This window comes from Cupressus sempervirens, chromosome 8, assembly GCF_028749045.1.
Source record: "Cupressus sempervirens isolate cs-2001-9-10 chromosome 8, ASM2874904v1, whole genome shotgun sequence".
NCBI classification, from domain to species: domain Eukaryota; kingdom Viridiplantae; phylum Streptophyta; class Pinopsida; order Cupressales; family Cupressaceae; genus Cupressus; species Cupressus sempervirens.
The window spans coordinates 723,926,981-723,949,329 of NC_143125.1; the positions used below are offsets into that span (position 1 = coordinate 723,926,981).

The 22,349-nt window shown below is 36.7% G+C and overlaps 1 protein-coding gene across 1 annotated transcript in view; it reads left to right on the forward strand.

Moving 5' to 3' along the window:
- Positions 1-22,349, forward strand: part of LOC149544487 (Peptidase M1 family protein) — an 88,591-nt gene that overhangs the window by 42,831 nt on the left and 23,411 nt on the right. The window contains exons 10-24 of the mRNA XM_089795148.1: positions 15,062-15,169; positions 15,277-15,489; positions 15,593-15,654; positions 15,939-15,966; positions 16,084-16,170; positions 16,302-16,327; positions 16,790-16,853; positions 17,290-17,370; positions 17,805-17,852; positions 17,959-17,977; positions 18,245-18,249; positions 18,425-18,436; positions 18,540-18,596; positions 20,277-20,386; positions 20,482-20,562. Coding sequence (XP_089651274.1) covers positions 15,062-15,169; positions 15,277-15,489; positions 15,593-15,654; positions 15,939-15,966; positions 16,084-16,170; positions 16,302-16,327; positions 16,790-16,853; positions 17,290-17,370; positions 17,805-17,852; positions 17,959-17,977; positions 18,245-18,249; positions 18,425-18,436; positions 18,540-18,596; positions 20,277-20,386; positions 20,482-20,562 — 1,001 coding nt within the window. The remainder of the gene's footprint in view (positions 1-15,061; positions 15,170-15,276; positions 15,490-15,592; positions 15,655-15,938; positions 15,967-16,083; positions 16,171-16,301; positions 16,328-16,789; positions 16,854-17,289; positions 17,371-17,804; positions 17,853-17,958; positions 17,978-18,244; positions 18,250-18,424; positions 18,437-18,539; positions 18,597-20,276; positions 20,387-20,481; positions 20,563-22,349) is intronic.

Below are 22,349 nucleotides of genomic sequence, written 5' to 3' on the forward strand. Positions count from 1 at the left end.
TTTGCAATCATTCAATTTTCAATTACAACACATTCATTCCAAATGTCATACAGAAACTAAATGAACAACGAAATTAAAAGTAGACTCAGAGTCGCACACAGTAGTCCCAACTGCAGGGGTTTTCCCACAATTAATTTGCCAATCTTATTAACTTCTCCAAAAGTTACATATATAGGCCTCCTCAAAATGGCTAGTTACATTCCACGTTTACAATGTAGAGCATCTCTAAACAGAATGAGCTAAAAATAGGACTTGACTGAGTCATCGTCGGTTACAGAGCCCAAGCTCTCTTAGGAATGCCAAAATTGGCTACAAAAAGAGAGATGAGTGAGAGAAGACAGAATGATAGATGTCCGAAAGGAATGTTAGAACATCATGGCTTCTTCAGAACCTGGGATGATGATATTGTCAGCTCGAATCATCTTGTAGTCGTGCATCTTTGTCAACTCATCCACTCTGGCAACCTTTGATTGAAACTTCCCTAACGCCCGCCTTAAGACAAAGCGTGCTAATGAGAGGTCTTGGATCTTTGACATTTGGAAGTTGAGTGGATCGATAGCTTCATCAACAAATGCTAGGAACTTGGTCTTCATCCACTCAACATCCACCAACCGACCATTGCCAGATACGTATGACTCTGTATGCAACACCTTCAAGTATTCAAAAACTTTGTCTATGACTTTCTGCACTAGGTCATGTACATCCTTACGCTCATTTGCAGATCTCGCGGAGCTTTCCACTATAAACTCCAAGGATTGTTTCCAATGAAACAATGGCTCTTGGCCTATTTGGAGGATCTCATGGGAGATAGCAACATTGGTCTCCATATCGATCACCTCCTTTAATAGGGCGAGTTGCTCTGTTAGTCTTTCTGCTGCATTCTGCATGGTAGTCTGATGACTAGAAGTTGCTTCCCTTAACTTGTGTGCATCCAACACTAGATTTTCCAAATTCTCAATTAGTGGGGGACCTTGCGCCTTCATCTGATCAATCCATGATCAACCAATTTGCCCAAATTGCCTTTCTTGTTGCAACTTCAAGAGAAGATTCTTGTTCTCTTCTGCATTTGGGTCAAATGTGCTAGTTGAAGTACTTCCAAGTGCAGACTTGATGTACTCCATTAACTCTTTGTGTGAGGCCTTGAGCACCTCTTTCTCCGCTCTTGACTCTTCTAGCCTATACTCTATCTTCTCATTGGTGGACTTCCATATATTCACCATGGAGTCATGGACAAGAATCCCAATGTCCACCGTTCTGATTTGAAAATCAGTGGCAGTAAGTTCATGAAATTTGCCCTCATTTTGAGGCTCTGCTATCTCCATCAACATGTGGCCAGTAGAAGGATCAATAGCCAATGCTGCTATGGATTTCTGCTTCTTTGTCTTCTTTGATGGTAGCTGAGAAGAAGTTGCCTGTGTGATAAGGTCCTTGGATGGGGCGGCTTCTTCATACCTCCGCTTCTTTGGATCAATGGTCTTCTCCAAACATGACTCGGTTGAGAGGAAATTGATTGCCAATTGTAGTGCAGTATGATCAAAGAGCTTTCTAGCCACTGAGGGAGTTTGCTTGCTTTGAGAAACAGTAGGGAAGGCAGTAACTTTGGTTACCGAAAGAGGCAAAGTGTCCCCTTGCTGTGATGTATCTTTCTCTTGGCCATCCATGGGATTAGTGTCTCCATCCAGATTTATGACTTGAATAGGGGAGGCATGCTTAGCTACTGACTTCTCTTGTTTGGTTTCTTGTATCTGAAAGAGATCCATCTCCACAATAGGAGTGATTGGAACATTCTTGTTTGGAGGCTAGTCTCCACCTTGGCCAATGGACTGGGCCGAGCTCATAGATGTTGAAGTGGCAGCAGTGGTTGAGGTTGCGGCAATAGATTGAGTAGCTCTAGAAGCCACTCCACCTGTGGAGCCTGTGCTTCCCGTTCTCTTCTTTCTTGGGTCCACTTCAACCATTTGTCTACCCTCTTGATAATTCCATGCATCAAGACTTGTAGGTGGGGTAGACACAATGGGAGTGCCATTTTTTTTCTCGTAAGACGAGATGCATATAGGAGCCATCATTTGCAAGATCCAAAACATCAATAGAATCATTATATAACTTAATCTCATCAATTGTTAACTGATACCAAAACTTCTCCCGGGTTTGATACTCATTGAGACAACAATTCCAAAAGTCTTCAATATCTGGAATGTGTCTATGGGCATATCCTAGCTTCAATTGATCTCTGACGAAGTTGACAGGGTCAAATTCAGGCCTGAGAACCTCATAATCAATCAACTTGATTTTTCTTTCAAAGCTCTTAACTAGATTCCAAGCATCATATCTGGAGGCACAAGAATAGTGTTCAACCACTATGGGGAAGGAAATCCCGACTATCTTCTTTACATTTGAACACAAGGTGTTCACTTCAAGTATCTACTGACACAATTCGACAAGAACTACCTTGTACTCTGGGTACCTAGGAAGTCTTTTGGGAAATCCATCAAAAGCACCAATTTGTAGGTAGGAGAAGCTTAGAAACTGGATGAAAGAGCATCCAAACTGGCAAATAGCCGAAATTGCTTTTGGTGAAAATCTTCTCTTGGGGCAGCCTTGCAACTCTTGACACAATCTCATTGTGAAGGCGTCGTTTACTTTCACATACTCCTCAAAGCTCCTTTGCAGCTGAAGGTGTGGGTAGAACTCATATACCCTTGTATTCTCATCGTAGTCCTCGATGCTTGGAAGACTCGACCATAGGTGATGTGTAGTTAGTGCGTAGATTAAATAAGAAGTGGTGTAGAATTGCTTAAACGCTTGAGCTGAGTTCAACCACGAGGCAATCTCATCACAAATAATTTGGGCCCAGTCAATTTGTAGACCCTCGACACAAATGGCTTGTAGCGGGAAGAAGTGGTGCTGGCTTGTAGCGGGAAGAAGTGGTGCTCAATGAACAACAGAATTTTCTCCTTTCCTTTTAACTTGAGAAGTAGTGCGAGGATATCAACAATTTCTCTCTTCGGATTGGTCTCAAAGAGAGTTTTCGGCATTTTGCTCTTCTTAGAGCGAGGAGTTTGGAACTAGGTTCTTTGCATATCCTCCCTTCTCAAGGTCTTTTTCTCATTAAACATTGATGCAGAGGAGCCGAAATCCATGTCACAGTACTCCTCCTTTACTGGTACGTCAAATGTAAACTGCATCAAAGCTTTGTTAATCGAGAGAAGGATAGATTGATCAGGAAGCAAGATTTGCTTCGTTTTTTGGATTGTATCTCTTGATGCACTCCCTTACTAGCTCTGGAGCCCGCACAACCATGGGAAATCCAACAGCTTCCACCAATCCACTATCCTTCAACTTCTGGGTAATTGGGTGAATTGGCTGTGAATTAAGCCTTCTGTAAAGATCACCCAAATCGTAAAACTTGAATGATGTGTGTGTTAGATCTTTTAGCTCACTTTCCAGGCCTATAAGTTTGTCATAACCTGCTGCTTTGATTGCAATTTGCTATGATTTCAAAAGGATGCAGTTCTCGATAAATAACCATTTAAAAATGATGAGGAAACAAATTTGAAGCAATTCCGATGAAATAGATGCAGAAATCCGAACGTTGGCACCGCATGAATGAAATTAAGTTCAACCAATGATTATAACGGCAATATTTGCAATAAATTCGATAATCAATGGCTATTTAAAACTTTCCGTTTCCATGCATATAAAGATTTATAAATCCGAAAGTCATTTCACTTAAAATAATTTTGGTATCGTGAAATGCCACTTACCGAACTAAGGGTTTTCAGTTTAACGGAAAGCGCCTTTGTTTATTTCAAGTTCCGAAATGATAACTCACTGTATACAGAGGGAAGAGTGTAGATCTATCTTTCCGTAAACCCAACTTTCCTTCAATTTGGAATCACAATGCGGGGGGGTGATCCTTCGATACCTTAGGTACTCCATTTTCTTGTTCTCCGCATTGAGCATTCAACACTTGGTTTCCTTCATATCGGGGTTGCACCTTTATAGCTGAGTTTTCTGGAAGCATCTCCATAGAATATTCGCATATTATAGTCACTTAACCTTTAATTTTCCAAGTCTTTGGAGAAGTGCCTCTTATATTTCCTTAAGACAGAAAATCTCTTTGAAGACATCATTTTTCGGAGGAAGGAAACATTCTACAACATTTTCCTTATACTTTGATCTGATAGCTTGAGATGGGATTTCAAGCACGGATCCTTCATTACATGTTCTGTTAATTTCTTTAGGATCGTGCCTGGGTCCTGTTTATACATAAAGACTTAGAATTGGGCACAAGCCATGATAGCTTCAAAAGCAGAACAAAAAGCCTTTATTTCCAGCAGTGAGCAACTAGAAACCTGCAAACTCGTCATTCTTCATAAAAATGAGTTTTACCTCTAAATCTTGGCTCAAGACCTATGCAGTTCTGATTTGCAATTTCTTGAATCCTTTTTATCATAAGACAATCAAGCTTACATCTTGCTAGTACCCTTGTGCCTTTGTTTCTCGGGTGTATGCTTGATAAGCTTCGCCAAGCAGAAAGCTAGCCGGATTATCTAGAATTCGAAGGTAATGAGTATGCTGCTGTAAGATAGGAGTTATGGAAACAAAGAGAACTTACTTCTCATTAGGAAGACACTTAAAATACATCCGAAACAAACCTAGATCACCAAAACCTCGAATGTATTAAAATGACAAGAAACTCCCATGGAGGGATAGGGGAAGACAAAGCAAAGGATACCTGAAAAAGATGCAAAGAGAGAGCCTTGGGGATTTGATGAGAAGTAAGTCACCTAAAAGCTAGCTTGACATGCAATCTGATACAAGATCTCAATTAATACTATCAACTACAAACTCACAAGGGAAAAGCTGAAAGTTGGCAATACTGCTAAATCCTTTCAGAAGGATAAAGGCAAGTCTCAGCAAAAGTCCTCTACTCAAGCTTTAGAAGGCTCCTGAAAGAAGAACATTCAATGCAACTACTGTCACAAGTTTGGTCATATGAAGGTCATAGTTACACTGCCTTGGGGGACAAGTTTCCGAGACGGGGGGATAGAGGGGCCTTGATATGGGGACGATGGCGGGGGATGGGGGAGTAGGGGTGTATATACTATACATATGGTACTTAAAATGCTAGTTATAAAAAGATGAACTACAATATAAGATATAAAGATGTAAAGAACTTAAACATTGAACATTGCATTGAAGTTTTGAACTGGAACATCACGATTCATGATCAAACAATGAAACATTGAACATCAGCAAATGAAAGAGTGTCAAATTATATAATTTTAAAGTTATAATATATATTAGATCAATAGTATGAGTATCTACTATCTAATCAATGATCATATGAGTCATGACATAAAGATGATTACAATAAGTATCATGTGCCATGAATCATGATATCAAAATAAGTATATAATACAAACAAAAACTACAAAAATAGAAACAAAAAAATATTAAAATAATGCCTTTTAAAATTTAAAAAAATAAAAATTTGTCCCATCTTGTTGCCACGGGAGACATCCAGTTGTCCCCCCGCACCCACAGGGGACGCATGGATGTCTTGCCCTCTTTGACGGAGGTGATGTCAATATATAATTGAAGACATTTTGGATTTAGCCAAAAATGTCTATAAGAGGTTTTAGTACTTTCTAAGTTGCTGATTAATTTTTTGGGTTTGTTGAGTACTCGCTGAGTTAAAGTCTGCAAACTATGCTTTTGATTATTGCTTTGTATTTGTTAAACTTAATTAAGTGAATTGTTGGATTCTGATTCAGCCACCCTCTCAGTATAAGTGTGCATTTTTAAAGAATGCATTGTTTGTTTTCTTTATCTTGTGCTGTCCATTTCCCCGCATGTTTGAGGAATGGTAATTTTGAGATTGTGGACTGTATTTTTCAGAATTAAAATATTTTAGAAAAGTTTTCCTCACTAATAGTGAAGAGGCAACTTAGAAAGAGCTATAATTAAAATCTCTTCAAGAAATTTTGTTTTGCAAATCTGAAAGTTTTAGAGCAGTCTGCAACTTGGGTGCCATCTGTGCATCTTTGTAACCCCGTACCCTGCACCCTCTTGCAGACCGAGGGACACCCGTCTTGTGGTTTTCTCCAGTGTTTTTTCTTGGCTTTGTATGCTTTATGGTTCTTTTTCATTTGTTTTCTTTCTGCCTGTAATGCCCCGCCATGTGACCCAAAATAATTTAACCTAAAGTTTTACTAAGTTTGACAAACATTTTTTTTGTGAAAGATAATAAACATACAACAACAATAATAGAATAGCGGAAGCAATAACATACACCCATACATCAACAACACAGAAGCAGGTTACAACTCTTAAGGGTCCCCTGACTATGAATCGCATTTAATTTTAATTAACACTAAATCCAATATGTAATAAATCCACATCAAATAATAATATACAAGTATGAATCCATTTAAATAATATACAATTACAGGATGCCACTTGGCAATAAACAGAATGCACAATCATCCATTGTACAAGTCATAGGGTATGAGAGGTTGAAATAATATACATCATGAAATAGATTACATCATCTCGTAAGATCTATAAAATAAAATACAATACAATACAGTACAACCGTCTATCATAGAAATACAAGATCAGATAAAAAGGAACATCTGCACAAACACATCCGGCAGCAGTATCCGACGGTCAGATTTCAGTTAGGGTTTCAGTTTCCATTTCTCTAGTTACCAGATTTACTAAGGTTTCCAAGTTCACTAGAATTCCAGACGATTCAACAAATCATATAAAGTTGTTTAAACATTGTTTTATAGTGCAATTCATTATCAAAACATAAGAGTTCAATGAACATGCACATCATAGTTTTCATCTTTTTAAAGTATGTTAATTACTAAGGTTTTCAAATAAGAAAATGTTTGTCAAACTTAGTAAAACTTTGGGTTAAATTCTTTTGGAACACATGGTGGGGCGTTACACTGCCTTTGTTTTGCACTTAGCCTGTGTGTTCAATTTAGGGCACTCATTAGTGGGTCTTGCCTAAACTTGTCTTGTGCAAGTCTCAGGCCAGCTTGATTATGGGTGTGCTGTCTAATGATGCAGATCTCAATCTTGAGTAAGCCATTCCCAGCAATGATGGACACAAGGACAAGGTATTGGGAAATGATAAACCGTCTTATAAGGCCGTGGTGGTTGAGGAGTTACAGCCCAAAATTAATGAAATTGCAAGTTTTGAAGGGATATTTGAAAAAGGAAATGTGGGAAGCAAAGGAGGGTCCGATGCCAATGGAGGCGGACAAGGAATCAATGTAGATGGAGAAGGTAACGACCCAAAATCCAGCCCGAAAGGTATGAATTTGCAACCTGGTGCTGATATCCTTTCCCTTGCATTGAATGCTGATATATTTGATGCTATTAAGTTGGAAAAAAATAGGTTAAAAGTGTGGTTTTTTTTTTGTGTGTGCATGAATCTTAAGTTCTTGCTGGCAAGAGTTTTTGGAGGACTGGTTTAACAACATTTGGGGTAAGAAGTTGGGAATTTTGGAAAATTTCTGTTGGATGATTCAAAAGGGTCTCTTTGTCATCTTTTTCAAAAACCACTTCATGCAAGAGAAAGTTTTAAAAAAATGTCTCTAGAATGTTGGGCAAACCCTATTTAGGGCTTTTCCTTGGTCACCAAAAGGTAATTGTGACAAAGAAATTTCTTAGGTCTCCCCTTTTTAGAGGGCTTTAGCCAAAATTTTGGCCATTTATCCCCCAGATGATTAAGCCATTGGGGTCAACTCTACAAATTGAAAACCCGAGGATTACTCTTCCCCAACTTAATGCTAGGGTTCTTTTGGCTCTTAATCTTGATGTGGTTTTCCCTAGTGAAATTTCTTTAAAAATTAATAACGAAGCCTTTAGATGGGAAGTTCTCAAATTAGGAGACATTGGTTCTTGCTTTCACTGTAGACTAAATGGACACAATAGAAAGGAGTGTCTGGCTTTGAAAAATATACATAAAGATTTTAACTCTACTAATGGAAGTAATGTTAGTAATAAGGAGGTAAATACTAATGTCTCGAGCCCTAATTTTAATGTAGGGGGAAAAATTGGCACTAATGTGAATAATCTTAATTCTGATAAGAAACCAGTGAATTTCATGTGGGAAAATTTGTTTCAAGAACTAATCCCCTCTTTGAAGGTGAGTATGAGGTCATTGAGAAGAACATTGAAAAAGATACCTGTTGTCAGCCACACTATATTGAAGTCCGAAGGGAAAAGGTTAATGACGATAATGCCTCTAGGCTTAATGCTCAACAAATTGCCCTTGGGATTTTAAGGAAAAAGAAGATAGGGTTAAAAAAAAAGAATTTGCATGTGGTTGAGTCTATAGGGGCTCAATCTGATAGTATGTCTTCCAAAGAACACCTTGAACTAATTGGCCCCATAAGTGATCAAATTGTTTCAAAAACCAATCAAGGTGGATTCATTGAAGTGGTTAGTACAAAACAAAGAAAAGGAAAACCTATGAGGACTAATAGGGCTAAAAATTGTGAAAGAGCGAACAAGAGTAAACGCAATGAACAAGATTAAAAGCAATGAGATGCTAGAATGTTTTAACAAGCTTTGCAAGAGTCAGGATCCCCTTCTTGTTAATCATGATAGTATACATTCATAGTTGGAATGTCAGAGGTCTTGAGATGCTTGATAGAAAATACGTAGTTAGAAATTGGTGTAATAAGCTTACTAGAAGAACATTACTTGTCTGCAAGAGATTAAGGTCACGGGCTTTCAAGCTTTTAGTGTCCTCAAATTTCTTTGGAATAATGCTAAATGTCTTTTCACTGGTCATAACAGAGGGAAGGGTGGGCTTGTCATTCTAATTGGACAACAATGGATTGACATAATGGTCAACCATGGGATGTCTCCTTGCCATAGAGCTCTTTGGTATACTTTTAATTATGAGGACAAAGTGATTGGTATTTGTGATTTTTACACTTCTAACGACTATAGGGAGAGAACCCTTTTTTGGGATTGGCTCTCCTCTAATCTTCCACAGGCTTCTTGGTCCTTTATTGGTGACTTTAACATGATTGAAGCGAAACATGACAAAATAGGGGGCAATAAAATGGAATGGAAAGGAAATGATCTCTTCTGTTCAAAATTTAAAAGAAGATTTTCTTTGATTGACCCTATTGAGAATATGAAAGGTGTTTTTGATAGCATTTGGTTTACATGGTGCAACAATCAAGCCAACAAAAACATAATTTACTGCAGACTTGATAGAATATACTTGAATGATAGGGATCTTTGCCTTGTCCAGTAACATGGGGTTCCTCCCATTCAAGTCTTCCTTGCTAGCATCTCTGACCACTCACCCTTCTTTACATGTATTACATTGAAGGATGTCATTGATGTCAATAATCAAATTTGTAAGAGGAGATTATTCAAATTGAATGTTTCACTTCTTAATGAGAAGACAAACTTGATGCAACCAGGACCCTATCTTATCTGTCTAAGTTTTGTAATGTTAGGTGTAATCCGATTCAAAAGTGGGATGGGATGACTGAGAGCTGGAATCTTTTTTGTCAAACTATTGGACATAAACTATAAGGAAAAGTTGAACCAGAAGAAGTTGAATGAGGTTGAAAGGGAGCAGTAGAAAAAGTGTAATAACAGTGGCTTGGAGAATGAGCTTATCCATACTAAGAACATGCTTAGGAAAATTCAGAATTATAAAATCCAGTGGCAGAAAGTTAGAGCTAAAGCTAATTGGTTAAATGATGGGGATAGAGGTTCCGAATATTTTTTCAATATCACAAGGGCCAAGCAAAGGAGAGAAGAGATCTTTGGTATTCAAGTTGATGGAGAATTCTTTAGTTGTAACTCTAAAATTATGGAAGCCTTTGTTACCTTTTATAAAAATCTTTCTTCATCAGAACATGGTGATGTTAATCATGATATGCTTCAAATATGTGGTAAGGTCATTCCCAATAAGATCAATGATAGACAAGCCAAAAACTTGAACCAAGAGTTATCCATTCAAGAAATTGATAACACCATTGATTGCTTGTTTAATGACAAAACTCCTGATATGTAGAAGAAAAATAAAGATTGGATTGTAGAAGAACTTTCATAGGTCTATCAATGTGCTTTTGATATTGGCCCTCTTGGGAGGAATATAAGTAAAGGGGTTATTAAGCGTCTCCCTAAGGATGGGGACGGGTCTTAAGTAAAAAATTGGAGACCAATTACTCTCCCTAATCATTCCTATAAGAATATTGCTAAGCTATTAGCTAGAAGACTTATTGATATTTTGAATGAAATCATTTCTGTCACCCAAATTGGGTTCTTCAAAGGGAGGTATATTCTAGAGAATGTTATTACTAGCTGGGAGGCCATGCATTGGGCAAAGATGGATGGGCAAAATGTGGGTATGATACTCATGAACTTTGAAAAAGCGTATGATAGAATTGAATGGCCATTTGTTATCAAGATTCTTGAATGGCCTCCCATGCTTTATACTATGCTTCCACTTGGCTTTTTGCCAAGACTCATACAATAAGCTTGATAAAATCGTCATGGAGATGTTATGGTCTGATGGGTTGGGAAATAAGAAAAGACATTGTGTTAAATGGAAATGGTGTTGCTATCCTAGAAACAAAGGGGGTCTTGGGTTGGAAGACCTAAGATTACAAGGGGTTTCGCTAGTGGCTAAGTGGATCCTCAATGCTTTGTATGGGAATGAGCCCTAGAAAATCCTTATTAGAAACAACATCTACAGATCTCAAATTAAAAAAGGGAAACTTTCGGAAGGATATTCCTTTCCATGACTTATTGTTTGGAAATTTTGATATTAAAATTTTTGGTTCCAAGGTTTTTGCCTCTATCTGCAAGGCATGGTGCTAGGTTAGACACCTTATGTGCTCTAGACATGCTGTTGGTAAAAACCTTACTTATGCTATTAGAGACAAATCTATTTGGTGGGGCAGTTACTTCAGAGACAAGCTCTCGGCTCTTACTTAGTGTTGTTCTGCCAAGATTTGGAACAACAAAGGCATATCTCTTGTTGAAGATATTGTGGCTGACAATGGTATCATTCCATGGGATGTTCTCAAGACGAAATTTGATATTCCTAGACCTTAGAAAAAAACTTATACTCTCATTCAGAAAGTAGTGGGCAAGTGGTTTCTTGGTAATCTCATTTCTGCTGATGATTCTTTCAAACACATTAAATGGAGTAATGGGAATGTATTAAAGGATTTTTCTTGCAAACAAATTTGCGAGATGTTGAATAATGATGATGACATTATTAACCATATCAAGTTGGTTTGGGGCTTTAACTGGCCTTGTAATAGGTGGCTTTCTATTTTTGAGTTTGTCTTGCAACCTAAGGTTGAGCCTAAAAAGTGTTGCTTTAGATGAATTTTACTTCTTAGAAAGCTTACTATTAGGTCTTTTTGTCTCAAAATGGTAAACAAACTATGTTTTGCTTTATTTGTCATTGTGCTAAAACTTTTGAGCATCTTTTTTTCAATTGTTCTTGGGCTTCCAAGATTTGGGCTTTATTCCTTGGTAATAATGTGGTTTGGAATGCTCACCCTGGGATATCTTTCTTTAATGTCATAACTGGCATTGCATCAACATTCCTATCACCTCTTCAAACTCTGTTTGGACCTACCTTCGTTTTTTTGCTCATATCTAGGGTATATAGACTCCGTTTTCTGCAAACAAGATATCGTTGGAAAGTTGGTTCAGAGCACGTCATAGTGGTACATGTGATTTTCATTTTTGATGCTTTTTTTTATGACATTTTCTACTATCAAAGTCAGGGGTACAATTTTGCACTCTAGGAGACATCTTGAGCATTCGATCTCCAATTTGGGACTTCTTTATATTGTTGGAAAGGTCTTTCCAAGCTCTTTCAGTGATGCTGGTTGTTTAGCTGTGGGGTTGATTATTAGTTTAATTATTAATTATTAATTTATTTATTATATTGCTTTGAGATTGGGCACGTTTCTCGAGGTGATGATTTTGTGATTTTTGGCACGAAAATCAAGATTTTTAGCACACATTGAAATAGTTTTGGTACAAAACCATCATGCTTCTCGAGGTAATTTCTAGTACTGGTGGGCCTTGGACACACTTTTTGTAGCATTTGGCACAGAGCCTGAGGCATTACATATATTTTATTTTGCCCTTATAGCTTTGTTTTGACCTACATGTGGTTTTTTGGCCTTACCTTGCTCATCCAGACTCCATTTTTCGTTGAGCTATTGTCGGAAAGTTGGTTCTGAGCCCATCATGATGGTGCAGTTTATTTGGAATTTTGATGTTGTTTGGTTGCTGGTTTATGCAACCAAAGTCAGAGGTTCTATTTTGCACTTCGGGAGACATATCTTGAGACATTCTATTTTCCAGATTTTGCTCCAGGCACATCCCATGTAGTTTTTTGCTTTATTGTATTCTGGTGGATTTTTTGGTTGTTTCAAGTTCAGAGATTGATTTTGTTTCTTCAGATGATGGGTTGTACTATCTCTTGTATCGGCCTTATGTCTCTTTTGATATTTGTTGACATCATTTTGTAGTATTTTTGCAAACGCACTGAGATAAAGTGCCACTCTATTGCATTTCGGGATCTTGCACATCTTTGTGTTTTGTTGTATCTGCACTACATTATAAAGTGCCTTGGGGGGTTTCATGTTGGCCATGTTCCTTTGTCAAGTGAGTGTTCCTTCCATGACATTAGTCTCATGATGTGTCGATAACACGTGCCATTATAGGTGTTTGTACTTCTTTTGCACACTCAATGTTCCTGGTTCTTCTTTCTGTAGGAAATATTGCATTTAGCTTTAGTGTTCATTTCTTACCTCTTAGCATTATAGGGGGGCTATGTTGGTTTTATTGCTTTCTTGGTTCCATGGAGTGAGCTATGTATTCAGTATTTGATCCTATGTACTAGGCGATTGCAGTGGCTGAATACCTATGCATTTCGTTGAGATGGATCATTTACCATATAGACAATCTTTCATTCCTATTTTTGGAAGCCATGAAGATATCTTCCATCTTCGATTGATTAGCTCTTCAGACTTGGTCTTCTCTACTTGGTCATGCTCTATACAGTAGAGGTTCTTCAGATCAGTAGTTTGACAGTGTTTGCAGCTTCATGCTTCAGTGGTGTTCTTTGTGATCATCTTTTGTTTCTATCTTTTGGGACATTCCCTAGTTTGGAGGCTTCTTCAGTCCTTCACTAGTTCTTTCAACATTATTTCTATCTCTTTTTGGAGTAAGGTTTTTCCTATGTGGTTTTCTCTATTTTTCCTCTTTTCAGAGATTTCGTTGTGCTTGGGTACCTCACCATGCCTTGTTGCCGGGACCCAATTTTACTTAAGCAGTCATTTTTAGGTTTTTAGCTACTCCCTAAGTTTATCTTAAGGGGGGGTGTTAGAGTTAATTATTTTATGCCCAAAGTTAGCTTACGTAAACTAGAGATTATAAGTGACTTAATAATTAAATCAAAATGATTTAATTAATAAGGCAATATCTTATTACTCTAACAACTATCACAAAGTATTCTCACCCAATAAATTTGTATATTTTTAAAAAGAACAGGTGTAACAACAATGTTTGAACCAGAGTTCCTAGACTAACCACGAGTCACGCGAGTTAGTGAGTCAGGTTATCCCTCCCGGTTCAAAACAACCCGTGACCCTAACCTTCGAGTCACGATGGCTAACTCACTTGACTCACCTAGCTGTGTCGGCTAACTCATCTAAATCGCTTGATTTTTAATTTTAGTTTTTAAAATTTTCTAAATACATCTAAAATTTACATTTGTACTTGCGTAATCGATGTATGTTTATGTATGTGATCAAATTACCTTATATTTCATGATGTTATTATGTCTTTAAGCTTTATACAATAATGGGTGCATGGAATGCTCTTTAAATCTTAAAAAATCACTAAATTTCAAGGGTTTTGTCACTTTGCTGAGCCACCGCGGAGTCATGCGTCGATTTACCCTTGCCGAGTTAGAGTCGGGTTGAAGTTTGGGAACTATGGTTTGAACAATTAGACCATTTGCAAACTCTCCTAATACTCCCCAATTTGCCAAGTACTCTCTATTTCTCTTTGTTGTGTGATTACTCACAACTTTTACTCTTGTGTTTTTATAGACAAAAAAAAAATCATGGGTAAAAATGTCAATGCAGGTAAATGCTGGTTAAAATGTGTTTATCACATGTTTTTGCTATAAAGCCATGCATTTTTCTTTTAAGATGTCAATATTTTATTTGTTACATTTTGTAATTAATTTTTTTTCCTATTATGTATATAAACTCTAGAGTCAACATGGAGTATCAAAAAAGAGTAAGCTGAGGCAGAATAATTATCTAGGTTTGACATTTTTAGGGTTCCGATCTCCTTTTTAAGGATGATCTCTCATTGTAAACATTAATTCACTTTTGGTAATAGAAATTTTTCTTTTTGCTCATCAAGAATGTCTCATTTGTGGATCTGGCGATTCCAGCCTCCATAGCTTTTTGCTGTTCTTATTCTGTGATAGGTGTTTGCATGTAGGTGATTTTTGGGGCTGTGGGGTTGATCTTCAACATATAATATTAACAGTTTACTAAGCTAAACTTGGGACATATAATAATTAATTATTTTATTAATTATTATCATGCAACCTAGGTTAGATTCCTGTTAGGGTTTTGATCTCCTTTGTAAGGATTGATCTCTTTGTAATTTATTCATTTACTTTCGATAATAGCAATCTCTCTTTTTGTTCATCAAGAATGTTTCATCTATGGATCTGGGAATTCCAGCCTCCATAGCTTTTGCTTCTCTCTTTTTGTGACAGGTGTTTGCATGCAGGTGATTCTTCGGAGCTGTGGGGTTGATCTTTCATCAACTTCAACATTAGTTTCTTAAAATTATTTGATTTGAGAATGCGTAGTGATATGTTATTTTCATGGAGTTATTTAAGGAAGTATTTTATGGATATCTTCATGTTTAGCCAATTATAATGAAATAGATACTGTTTTGCTAGCTCTAGATTGGAGTAAATAACTTAAGGATCTATATACTGCAGGATCGGCCAGATGTGATGGCAAAGTTTACTACTCGAATTGAGGCTGACAAGGCATCATACCCCGTGCTATTATCTAATGGAAACCTTATAGATCAAGGGGAGCTTGAGGTATGCACATTTTAGAATCGAATAGTCTCTAATGTACATGTTGAGTGTAAGATTAGTTGAGGTATACTGCATAATTTCAGAGAATGATTTAATTTATTTGTTTGCAGGATGGAAAGCATTATGCTGTCTGGGAAGACCCATTCAAGAAGCCTTGCTATCTGTTTGCTTTGGTTGCAGGCCAATTGGTTAGTAGAGATGATAGTTTCACTACACGATCAGGGCGCAAGGTTTTACTTCGCATTTGGACTCCTGCAGAGGACGTGTCCAAGACAGCTCATGCCATGTACTCTCTTAAGGCAGCAATGAAGTGGGATGAAGACGTGAGAAGATTCATATTTGATATTAAATGCATAAAATTCAAAGTTACAAGTCGAAAGTTGTGTGCTAGTTTTTGACATGCCTATTTTATTTCCTCTTCCCCAGGTCTTTGGATTGGAGTATGATCTAGATTTATTTAACATTGTGGCAGTACCAGATTTTAACATGTGAGATATTTTCAAGTTCTTAATTGATTGGTTTGTCATAGTATATTTGATGTCAAGAGCTTCAACAGCTGTTTAATTAGTATTTAAAATTCTGTACACATATTTATGTGGGCTGGATAGCACAAGCTGTGTTCTGGCACTTTGGATTTACATACGCTCATTGAATTTAAGTGTTCTTATGAATAATCACCAGCTAATAGTTGGCTTGTGGTTTGAAAGTTCAGCATTGTTTTCCTCAGAATTTTTCTATGATACCTTCTTATATTGGATTTTTTTGCCATCAGGGGAGCGATGGAGAACAAGAGTCTTAATGTAGGATATCCTTGTCTAATTTTCCCCCTGCATAATTTTTCAGTCCATATTTTCCTGAGGATTCTTTTCCATTGGATTGGAAGACAATAGATTTATCATTTTCCTCTATCAATGCAGTTATTCAATTCAAAGCTTGTTCTAGCATCTCCAGAAACTGCAACTGATGCAGACTATGCTGCAATCTTAGGTGTTATTGGCCATGAGGTATACTTGTTTTGAAATAAAAGTATGTTACACCTAGATTCTGTTTTTGCAGATGGTATTTTTTGGAGCATTCAATTTATGTACTTTTTGTTTTTGATTTTCTGTTGCATGATGGCTCTTGTATTTGGCAGTATTTCCACAACTGGACTGGCAACAGGTATATATTTGATTTTTTTTCCATATTTAAACTGTAAATATCTAGGAGACTACATAAATATTTTTTTCAGATTCTATATACTTCGTTATCCCTTTTTGATTGCCTGAAACGGTAAATATTTGATAATAGGTGAAAGTTTTGTAGTCATGACTTCACGATACACTAATTTAGAAGAATCCCTTTCCTTGTAGTGCAATTTTATTTGTACTACTCTCAGTAATATTTCAGTTTCTCGTGTCTAGTTCTTAGCACTTCTCAGCTCACAGGTTAATGCCTTGCCTGTCACTGTTATTAAAATTGTTGTTCTTTCTTACACTATCATTGCTCATGGACGGTAAAATATTTTCTTATCTTTTAGAACGATAATTTAAATTACTCATGGAAAATTGATAATAGTTGAAAGGGCAGTACTGTTTGATATCAATGTTTTCCTGATTCTTGTTCTTGGTTATGCTGGAACAGGGTAACATGCCGTGATTGGTTTCAGCTAAGCTTGAAGGAAGGGCTTACGGTTTTTAGAGATCAGGTGATTTGCAGTTTTAAATGGAAGATAAGCCCCATGTTTATATTCTAGCCCATTGGCTGCTCTAGTTGTGGTGTTAACTAGTTGAATATATATATACATATGTATCTTGCTCTGTAGATTCACCTTGTGGTGGACTCCTTGGCTGAGAAGCCACGATTGGTGTAACTCTTCCATCAAATTCACCCACCATTCACACTTGCCCTCGTATCTTGAGCTATGCGACACCCAATATCGTGAAAGTATAAAAACATTCAATATCTGTTAATAGTAATACACACATGTTTCTATGTCTCACGAGGATTTGAACACGAGTTTTCACTCTGCAAACCCTGATAATATAACACATGAAGTACGTTGGAATTATCACCCAAAAACATTAGTTTCGAGGAAGGAACTCTTTTTTTGATACTTATTTGCGGCTGTATTTTTAATGCAGGAGTTCTCCTCTGACATGGGAAGTCGTGCTGTTAAGAGAATTGCAGATGTTGCAAAGCTTCGAAATTATCAATTTCCTCAGGTGATATTTTGAGCGAACTAGCTAAAAATCATTGGGAGAGCCCCACTGTTATTGTGAATTCTCTTTATAGATGTATTGATTTATGTTGGTGCGATAAGAAAATGAAATTTGAAAATCATTGGGAGAGCCACACTGTTATTGTGAATTCTCTTTATAGATGTATTGACTTATGTTAGTGTGGTAAAAAATGAATCTGGAGAGAGAGAGGGATGGAGGGAGGGAGGGAGATTAACATTTAAATCTTAAAGATATTGGTGCCTCAAATTGCACTTCGTAGTAGAAGAGTCAAGGACTGATCTCTAGGGAAATCTTGAGCCAGAATTACAGGTGGAAATTATCCATAGATCACTTCTAAAATTCTTTTTTGGTGGGGTTTTTGTATATTCATGTGAGTTGAATTGTTTTTTATTAACATTGTGTTTTTTATGTGGCAGGATGCAGGTCCCATGGCTCATCCAGTAAGGCCACATTCATATATTAAGGTACTTTAGCTAGTTTGACAATTTTTTTTTGTCTCTCTCCTATTGGTTTGTTATAGTTTTTCTTCTGGGTTTGTCTAATCTGTTGCTACTCTGCCTTTTCTGACAGATGGACAATTTTTATACTGGCAAGTACATACTTCCCTGCGAGGCTTTTGCACAAAACAGTTCCCTGTTTATCTCTATAGATATCATACAGTAGAGTTTTGTTTCTTTGTGGGTCACAAGGCTGCATTTCATCATGGCTTGTTAAAATGCATGACATTTATGTTTGATGCATGGAAATTATAACATCTAGCTGCAGAATTTATTAATATAATAATTTTTTGTTTGATGTCTAATACGTTTTTTTCCTTTTTGGATGCATGGTTTATAATTTTCTTGCAATGATACAGTAACGGTAAGGTTCATTTTACTTTTAATTTTTAATTTTGTTTTTTAACTATTTTTCTTGACTATTATATCATTATTTTTCTTGACTATTATATCATTGCAACTGCCTTATAGGTAGATATTCTAACATGTAATGTTATTGTTGTGCATACTCTGCTTGCGTAACATTGCATTGGATTTAGGTCTATGAGAAGGTAAGCAATATATTCTACTTGGTTGTGTTTCTGTACATATACATGTTCTGTGTTTTCACGCTCTTTACCTTCTGGTTGTTTATTCGCCCCATGCTTTGTGTAGGGTGCAGAAGTTGTCAGAATGTACAAGACTTTGCTAGGGCAATCAGGGTTTCGCAAGGTACTCAGTAGTGCTGGAAATCTGCCATATCATGTTTTCTAATCTGCTCTCTGCCTCCTTAAATTCTATGTTAATCTTATATTTTCACTTGGCATTTAGAGGAATGACTAACGACAATTGAGAAACTCAAATTTATAGAGGTGACAAATGCTAAAAAATGTGATTTTTTTCTCAATTATTTTTGTTTGTTTGCACAAACTCATGGTGCACCTACTGTGGATTGGAGTCTGGTTTTGTACTTGAAATTGATACTTGATCTAGTTTAGGATGATGAGTACAACCTTGGGTTTTGATGAATTCAGTAATTGTATTATGGAATGATAAGTTACTGAAAAAGTGTTAGCAATTGTAATGGAGATTTTTCCCAGGAGCAATATATAGACCGGCAAATGAATTCCAAAGTAATGCCACTCAATACAACAAAATACAACATTGACATTGATATATTGATGATATAGAGCTACTGGGTATAACACCATACATGGAACGACCCAGGTCTATTGTAGAAAGAGGTTTCCACATTGCCCTTTGAAGAAAGTTGAGGTAACATTCCCTACCTGGTGAACTTGTGAATGGAAGTCAACAATGGAGGCCTGATGTTTGGCTTTTGTGGGACAAGATATGGTTGTTAGTAGCAACTATTTGTTATGCTTTACATGCGGATGAAAGTCAATAATGGAGGGCTGATGTTTGGCTTTTGTGGGACAAGATATGTTTGTTAGTAGCAACTATTTGTTATGCTTTTGTAAGATTCCTTTAACTGAAAAAGTCAGAATGGTTGTAAGTTTCTTTGTTTGATGATGTTTAAAACCGGTGGAACCCGGGGACTTGCACATGCCACTTATAAACCCCCATCCTGGAATACCTGAGTACTGCCACCACTGGGACGTGTACTTGAATTTCTATTTGAATTTTGATTTTTTAATGTTTCTATTGGGTATGTCCTGTGTTTAATGTCCAATGCTTCTGGTTCATTTTGCAATTTTGCTATGCTCAAGTATTTCTATTTGGTATGTTATGCTGAAACAGAATTTCATAACTAGCATTTCAACTTTTATATGTATAGTATACAATAGTTCCGCTGCCTCTGTCCCAAAATTGAGGCCCTTTGTACCCCCGTCTTGGAAACATGTCCCAATGTACCCCAGCACCGTTGTTACACTTTTTAAAACAGATGAAGTGTGTATCTTGCTTAAATTCTTAGAGCATCACTATTAGCCTTTGAAGAATGTTGATCCCACATTCCCTACCTGGTGAACTAGTGGATAAAAGTCAACTATGGAGGCCTGATGCTTTGCTTTTGTGGGACAAGACATGGTTGTTAGTAGCAACTATTTGTTATGCTTAAGATTCCTTAACTAAAAAGTCAAAATTCTTGTAGGTTTCTTTGTTTGATGATGTTTAGAACAGAGGAAGTGTGCGTCTTGCATAAATTCTTGGAACGTCGCCATTCCTTGAAAACATAGAAGCTTTGTTTTGGTGTTTTCTGTTTTTGGTATTTTAGCTCTATTACACAGACCTTGCACACTAATATATATTACTTCCTATGAAAATCTGGACGAAGTTTGAAAATTAATTTACTCGTCTAGAATGGTTAAAAGTTTCGTTTTTCGTAGTAATTCATCGATAGACTAAATCATAATGCCTTGTGAAACATTATTAAGAATCTTCTCTTTTCAGGGAATGGATCTTTATTTTCAAAGACATGATGGACAAGCAGTAACATGTGAAGATTTCTTTGCTGCTATGCGTGATGCCAATGGTGCAGATTTTTCTAATTTCTTGTTATGGTAAGGGTTGCAGATATTATTTGAAAGAGTTGCAACTCCACACAACTTCCAATCATGTTAAATGGATGCTAATTAATCTAATGCTCATGAGCCAGGTATTCGCAAGCTGGAACTCCTCTTCTAAAAGTGACGTCATCCTATGATTCTGAGGCCCACACATTTACACTCAAGTTTGTGTAAGTAGATAGAGTAGGGTGGATTTTTAGTTTAATATTTTATCTCAAATTGTTTGCATGAGTATGATTTATCTTATTAGGTTCATTTTATTTGTTGTTTGTCAGATAGTTTTGTGCTTAGTAGGAAAAAACCTAAAAGATTTCTAGGTAATCTCTTTCAAATAGAAGTTGATCTCACTTGATTTTATTTATCAAATATTTGAAACAAGCCTCTATTCTTCTTGTTTTGTTTTGTGTTAGAATGTTGGTTACATGTTGATCAGCCTATAGAAGCAAATAGAGTTCTACACATGCTTTACTTTTCAACCTGTATGCTCAAATTAATCTGGATCAAGATTGTTTGTTCGATATGCTAGAATGGTGTTTCCTAACATTGCCTTCTAGTTCGAGAATCTTGTCCTTTATAGCTTGACATCAGGAAGCTTGGATAGAATGTTGGCAGGCCCTCATGTTAAATCTTTAGCCTGTGTCATTGGGCTAAAAATTCTTCAACAATATAAGGTGAAATTGTTTAATGTTCTTGTCAATATTACCTGAGGATGTGTCCTTGGTATCTTTTTTACACATCCTCCTATCTTTATGTAGCCTGAAATTTGAGCAATTTATCTTTATCAGAAGAGTTGACATTATGCACATGGTTGTAAAACTCCTATTATTATTATTCATTGGCCCAAAAATAAGTGAAACAAGGCATCATGAGTTTTGCCAGTATTTTTTGGGCATATATCTTCAATCATCCTCTGGTTTTTTGGATGGGGGCATCGTGGCAATGGACATGAAATGCTTCATCCTCCAACCTCCATTCTTGTTCTTTCACTGCCATTGTTGCAGAGAAGAGGATGTTTCTTGTTAGCCCCAGTAGCTAGGGGACTTGATGCTATCCCCAGATGGTTAAAGGGCACCTATGCATCCCCTGACTGTTCTGTAAACAACATACAAGAAAACACTGTGGAAAGCCCAATCATATCAACAATAATGAAAGCAGAGCATTCAACACAATCTCACAAGAGAACATCAGATTTATGTGGAAACAGAACAAGGGGAACAACATGGTGAGAAATCTCACAATATAAAACAAGATTGCAACATAATTTTAGAGCTACAACCCCTTGAATAATATAACAGGATGCAGCAACCTTAAAATATCATGAAATATAGTTAAACTTCCACCACAACACAATTTCACTATTAGCAACCTTCGGCTCGTTATCTCTAGCACTTTTCTGGGGTTATTTGAATGTAGATACCTTCATCTTGGTGCTTTTGTAATGCATTAGGCATTTTGTTTTGCAAACTATATAAAACCACCCACCGCAATAACTTCTATACCCTTGCCATTGATCCAATCTTCCTTTTATATCTTCCCAAGCACTAACTTCGTTCTTTGAGGCTGGCCAATATGAACCTTGTGAACATGAAATGTGCATCAACCAAGGTCATTCTTTTGAAACACTTCCACGGTGGAAGGGAAGTAGTATGTGAACCAAGGTGTAATTGCCCTTTTCTGAAATAGAATCTAATAATAAATGATAACAAATTTAAAATATATAAATAAATAATTAATATAAAATATAATGTATATAATTCCAATATAACTAAGTTTAATGAAAAGTCAAGCAGCAGCATTCAATGAATACTATTGACTCCCTCAACATAAGACATAAAAGAGAGGAGAGTTTATTTGAAAGGAGATATGGAAGAATGAAGAAGATATGGAGCATAGGAAGTAAAGAAGTATTAATGGGAGAAGGAAGAGAAAATGGAAGGTATGAATCATTAAAGAATTA